The sequence below is a fragment of the Galendromus occidentalis genome, unplaced genomic scaffold (assembly GCF_000255335.2).
Source record: "Galendromus occidentalis unplaced genomic scaffold, Mocc_1.1 scf7180000077341, whole genome shotgun sequence".
Classification (NCBI taxonomy): Eukaryota; Metazoa; Arthropoda; class Arachnida; order Mesostigmata; family Phytoseiidae; genus Galendromus; species Galendromus occidentalis.
In genome coordinates, this window is record NW_003805329.1 from 3734 (window position 1) to 9620 (window position 5887).

At 50.3% G+C, this 5887-nt stretch overlaps 1 protein-coding gene across 1 annotated transcript; it reads left to right on the forward strand.

Moving 5' to 3' along the window:
- Positions 1 to 4411: 4411 nt before the first annotated feature.
- Positions 4412 to 5239, forward strand: LOC100902587 (uncharacterized). Its single transcript, XM_003742194.1, has one exon. It carries the CDS (start codon positions 4412 to 4414, stop codon positions 5237 to 5239), a length of 828 nt encoding a protein of 275 aa, XP_003742242.1.
- The last annotated feature ends 648 nt before the right edge of the window (positions 5240 to 5887 follow it).

The following is a 5887-nucleotide window of genomic DNA, read 5'->3' on the forward strand; positions in this document are numbered from 1 at the left end:
ATACGTCAGGTCAGTGTATATCAGAGAAGTCACCTCGAAAAAGAAGGCCGAGGACCACGAGTGCGAAAACGACCATCAGAGAATACTTCACGATCCTCCACAACCGGGAACAGATGACTTCCTGTATCATCCGGGACCAACCGCCCACATTTTTCGTTTCTTCCGACGGAACTTTCTCTGATGCCTCGGGGGCGGTTGGGACGTGCGATGACTGCATCGGCTGGCTGAAGTCAGAAGACACTTGCGAGATGATTTGATGTCTCACTGGGCCAACACAGGTTGTATGGTCGTTCGACATGCTACTGAAGGGAATGCGAAGTGTAGTCCTTCCGGGAGTAGCGACCAAGTGTTGCAACGATGCGAGGACCCCTCTTTAATAGCCAAGCCCCGAGAGGGCAAATTAGAGAGTAAGAAGCGACAGAAATTATCGCGAATTTTCGATCTCGAAGTTGTTGCCGAACGACTGACATATCTCATGACAAGCTTGACAAAAATATGGTAAGCTCAGATTCTGAGCTAGTGACATCGAGGTGCAAATCGTCTCCAGATATCAGGAAGTAGTAGCTATCAGAGCGTCTCTACTGTGCCTCAAATGTTCCTCATCTCAAGCGCTCGACAGCGCTTATCTCATGACAAGCTTGACAAAAATATGGTAAGCTCAGATTCTGAGCTAGTGACATCGAGGTGCAAATCGTCTCCAGATATCAGGAAGTAGTAGCCATCAGAGCGTCTCTACTGTGCCTCAAATGTTCCTTATCTCAAGCGCTCGAGTCTCTGACTCGAGTCTGGCTGACTCGTCGGAAATAACTCGAAATTCTCATCGCATGCGAAACAGAGATTTATTCCAAAAGAGAATGGAGTCAGAGCGAACCCCTGCGAAAGGCTACACGGCCCATGGGGGAGAATGATGAATATTGTCCGTTTCACCTTCCGCTCTAGATACTGAAGACCTAAGTCTGTAACGGTCACTGACCGGTCACCACTTAACCCGTTCACAGTGTTTTCAGCATGACCCATATTCGGATGCTCTTCTGTGTTCAACCCTTTCCTGTGACTCGCTATATATACGGACAATAAACCTCAGCCAGCTGAGGGGGAGCCCAAGACTGACTCTAGCATTCCGTGTGATCATTCTAGCCGAGGTATCAACGAGATACGAATATCTCTTCAGTCAGTGGAGGAGACAGTCGTCTGGGGGTCGCCAGTCAGTCACGCTCGTCAGATACGGACGCTCTTCACAAGGGGTCCGAGGAAGAAGCTGATTTTCGTGGTTTTAGAAGCGACTGTTTTCGGAAAAAGTGCTCATACGGAGAGGTCATCTCTTAGGACAGCGGGGAAGCGGTGGAAGATAAACTATCACTCCTCTGCCCTCCCTAGCCGCGGGAGATCTTCACCTCACGACCTAGGCCGTTAAGGCGACTGGGCAAACCTCCAAACAAACCAGTGAGTGTCTCACTTCGGAAAGGCATCAAGCGGGCGTAGGAACATCTCGGGATAGCACGCACGCACCGAAGAACAAGAAAACTCTCCGAGCGGGAACCTCGATTCATTGCCAGTCTGTCTCGCACCTGACAGATCGTTCGAAAATCGCGGGCGGCGCGAAATTCAAATCGCGAAGCAGAAATCGCGAAATTCAAGGGCCGGTAGATCCGACGGAAAATCGAAATGGAAGACCCCGGCCCACCGGGGCTCCTGAATGGAAGAGCCCAGAAAGAAGACGGCCGGATCAAGAAGCCAGGAGACGGAAGAACAGTCGACGAAGAGAGAAGGGAAAAGGAAAACGGGGATACCGGACTGAGGACCGACGCCGCCCTAGAGCCGATGGAACTCGAGGACGGGAAGAAGACTGCAGAAGTCCCCCAGGAGATTCTGAGACCCAGAGTCATGCCAGCAGCTCTGGAGCAGCTCTCAGCCCAGGAAACTCCGAGGCAGGGAGCGGTGCTCGCGGCTCCGAAACTCCTTCTCAGCGGCAGCGAGACCCGCACGGAACAAAGATCGAACAGCGAGAAATCGAAGAAGAGGAAAACTCTTCTGAGTCCCGTGAATGACGAACGAGAAAGAAAAGCTCGCAAAATAGGCACCCTGGATGAACTGGGGGAACTCATTAAAGACAGAATTGAGATCTACGTCAGAGCCAAGGTTAATGGTATCAAGAGAGAAGAAAGACCGAACACGGATAGGAAGGTGAAAAACTTCACGGATAGCATGATACGATCTACCGAGAGACTCGAGAGAGAAATCCTCGTAGCCATAGAGGAAGCTTTCACCTCCATAGTGAAGAACAACGGATCACAGCAACGGGTCGCAGCGAGCTGCACAAGCGACAGAGGCACCCAGACCCAGAGAACCTTCAAACCGAGAACAGAAGAGGAAGAAGCACAGATAGACGAAATCAGGCGAAAGTTCAACAGTCTGAGCAGCCTGGAAGACATGGCCGAAGTAGCTGAAGAGGAATGGCCGAAAGGCACGTTCTCTAGAGTGAGCACCACAAAAACTGGAATCATGTCAGATAGATGCTTGAAGATTCTGATAGTGGATCCCGAAGATAAGGAACAGAGAACGGCGAACGTCATAGACCAGCTGATGAGATTCTTCCCAGCAGTAAGGGAAGCACAATCCATAGATGACGGAGAAGTTGCGAAAACCGAGACTAGCACCCTTTCGAAGCTGACGAGAGAAAACAGAAACCACATCGAAAGCGAGACGAAAACCCTAATCATAGGAAAGATTCGAGGAAAGGCGTCGACGAGCGATATCGCCGGTGAAGACAGGTCAAACACAACGAAAGGATGATGAGAAGATTCTGATTCAGATCCCAAACACATGGGATGCAGTACTGGCCCGGAAACTACTGGAAATATGCTGGTGCAGAAACAAAATCAGCACCCCTGCAGAGATCTCAGTTAAGAAGAAGAGACCCAGAGCCTCAGAAGGCTCAGAATGTAAGAGCGAACGAGAGAAGAAGGAAAAGACCACCTCGAAGAAAACACGAGGATCAGTCATCATTGGAATTCAGAGCAAATCGTTCGCGGAAGTCTTGACTAAACTCAAAAACGAGGTGGACGAAAAAAGCCTCGGTGTCGACATCCAAGGAGTTAGACAAACAGAACAGGGAATGAAGCTCCATGTGAGGGAAAGGAAGCCAGGAGGACAAGCGAGGCTAGCTCAATACATCGAAGAACAAATGAAAATGAAGACTCAAACAAGAGGGCCAGCCACCGTGACTGCAACCCTCGCTATCCATAACTTGGATCTAGTCACAAGCGGAGAGGAGATCGAAGAGGCCATACGGAAAACCGGCCTCAAAACGGACGCTTTCCTGAAGGTGGAGAAAATAAGGACGAACGATAGAAATGAACGATCAGCTCTGGTTAGGGTGGCCAAATCGAACGCAGAGAGACTCCTGAAGCTAGGACGCATCAAAATCGGGTGGGAAACCTGCAGAATCCGCGAATGGCTGACAGTAGCGATATGCTACAAATGCCAAGGCATCGGCCATCGGGCACACGAGTGCAAAGAAAAGGAAACCAAGCCCAAGACTTGCTACAAATGTGGAAAGGAAGGACACCTCTCCAAGGACTGCGGAGAAACACATGTAATTTGCGGAAACTGCGAGGCACCAGGGCACTCGAAGTACTCCTCGAAATGCCCCGCGTACAAGGAGATGCTCAAGGATCAACTGAAGCAGAGAGACATCAAAAGATCCGCGCGAACCGAAGAAATATCACCAGAGCGAACCCCGGAGGAAGAGCCGATGCGCACCGAAGAAAACGAACCCCAGCGAAACGGAGACGGCGACTTGACGCAGTCCAAGACGAGCGGACAAGCCCCTACGCAACGTAACGTAGCACTCGGGAAGGGCGAAAGCGAAATAATGCCCACCAAAGAGACAGATGGAGGATGGAAGCTCGTCCACAGTAAGAGAAGCCAAAACAACAAGTAGAAAGATGATCAAGATAATTCAAGTAAACCCTCAATAGGACCCGGGCGGCTCCCGCCGTTCTGGAAAATCTTGTTTTAGAGAATCGGATAGACATCTGTATACTCAGTGAAGTGAACAAGAGAATATCCGAGGGCCATAGCAAAAGAGATGACGGATGGATAGCGGACGGATCGGGGGGACTCGGCCATATGGATTACCGGAGCGGGAGCGCAACTCAGAATCCGGAACTCAGGCTCAAGACAGGGACTCACGCACATAGAACTCGAAGGCGGTCCAAATATCGCAAGCTGCTATTTTTCGCCTAATAGGAGCGATGAAGAATTTGTCGATTACCTCGGGATCATACAAGACCTACTGAAAGATCGGAACGGGCAAACATGGATAATCGCCGGGGACTTCAATGCGGTCTCAAGCGCTTGGGGAAGCCGCAGAACCTCCCGGAGAGGACATGAGCTCGAAGAATTAGCAATGAATAACCTGTTCATACTGAATGATGGGAAAACTCCCACTTTCTCGAGAGGAGCGCTCCAGTCCTTCATAGACATCAGCCTGACGAACAGACCGGATCTCGTTGAGCACTGGAGCGTTAAAGAATTAACGGAAATGATTAGTGACCACAATGCGATAGAGATAAGCTTCACCACACAGAAGCTTACATCAGAAGTACACGAGCTCCCCCAGAGAAGATGGCGAGCGAAAGACATGAGCCGACCGGGATTCACATCGAAACTCGACGCTGTATGCCGGGCGGCCTGGGAGGAAAGTACGACCACGGACGCGAAATTTGTATCAGATCTACTCGTCGATGCCTGCAACGCTTCGAACCCTCATATCTCAAACCGGATCAGAGGAAGGAAAATGGTGTACTGGTGGACGAAAGACATAGGCGAAGCCAGGAAGCGATGTCATCGCGCAAGACGACTTTACGTCCGCTCGCGGAAAAGAGCGCAACAGAACCCGGACAGAGTCGAAATTCTCAGGATAGCCTACAAGGCCGCTCGAGATAGCTATCATAGCGAAATTCTCAAAAGCAAGCGGCAGAAGTGGGAGGAGCTATGTGATTCGGTCAAGAAGGACGTATGGGGAATGCCGTACAAGATGATACGCGAGAAGCTCAGCAAGAGAAGGCTTAAGATCCCCAGGGAAAAGATGGACAGAGCAATACAGGAATATATTCCCGAAGGGGGAACCCCTAGAAAAAATCGAATACCGGATCGACGCGACTCAAATCCCGAAAACGTCGGCACAAGAAGTAAGAGCTGCCGCGGAGAGGCTCGCAAATGGCAAGGCTGTTGAAATACAGATGACCTACAGTCTTCTGTAGAATAGCTGTAACATTCTCAGTATGATTACGGATAGCCTTGGTAATCTTCTGTAACCGGACGGCCCTGATCTGAAGGACTCCCGCCTTCAGATCAGTGTTCATAAACGACCCTGAAAGACTTCCGTCCTTCAGTAGTGATACTCTCCACTAGGGTATATATACTGGTAATAAAGACTCGCACAAGGGAGGAGCTACTGATTCACAACGAATCCCTGTATCTTTATTCCGCCGTGATCTTCCAGGCTCACAGCTTACTTTCAGATCTAGTGTCCACCGACTGACCACCAGTGGGTTATATCCAACATTCGTTATTGCGCACGATCGAATCTGCGGACACTTGTGATTGAACTTAAGTTTTGTGAGCCCTTCTTTGTGAGTGACTCGTTTGTGTTCTTAGTGAAACAACGGTGCATCCTCGAGAAGTGCAAATGGCAACTCGAGTCAGACAACGAGCACAGGAAGATTCCACTAGCTCCCACGGCTATAGTGACTTAGGCGATGACCAGCCCGGGCCATCAGCACTAAGCTTAGGCGACACTAAACCACCAAGGGGTGATGACGACACGGGAGACATCGGCGAGCTCCATATCGCGACACGAGCTCGCAGCCGTGACATTGTG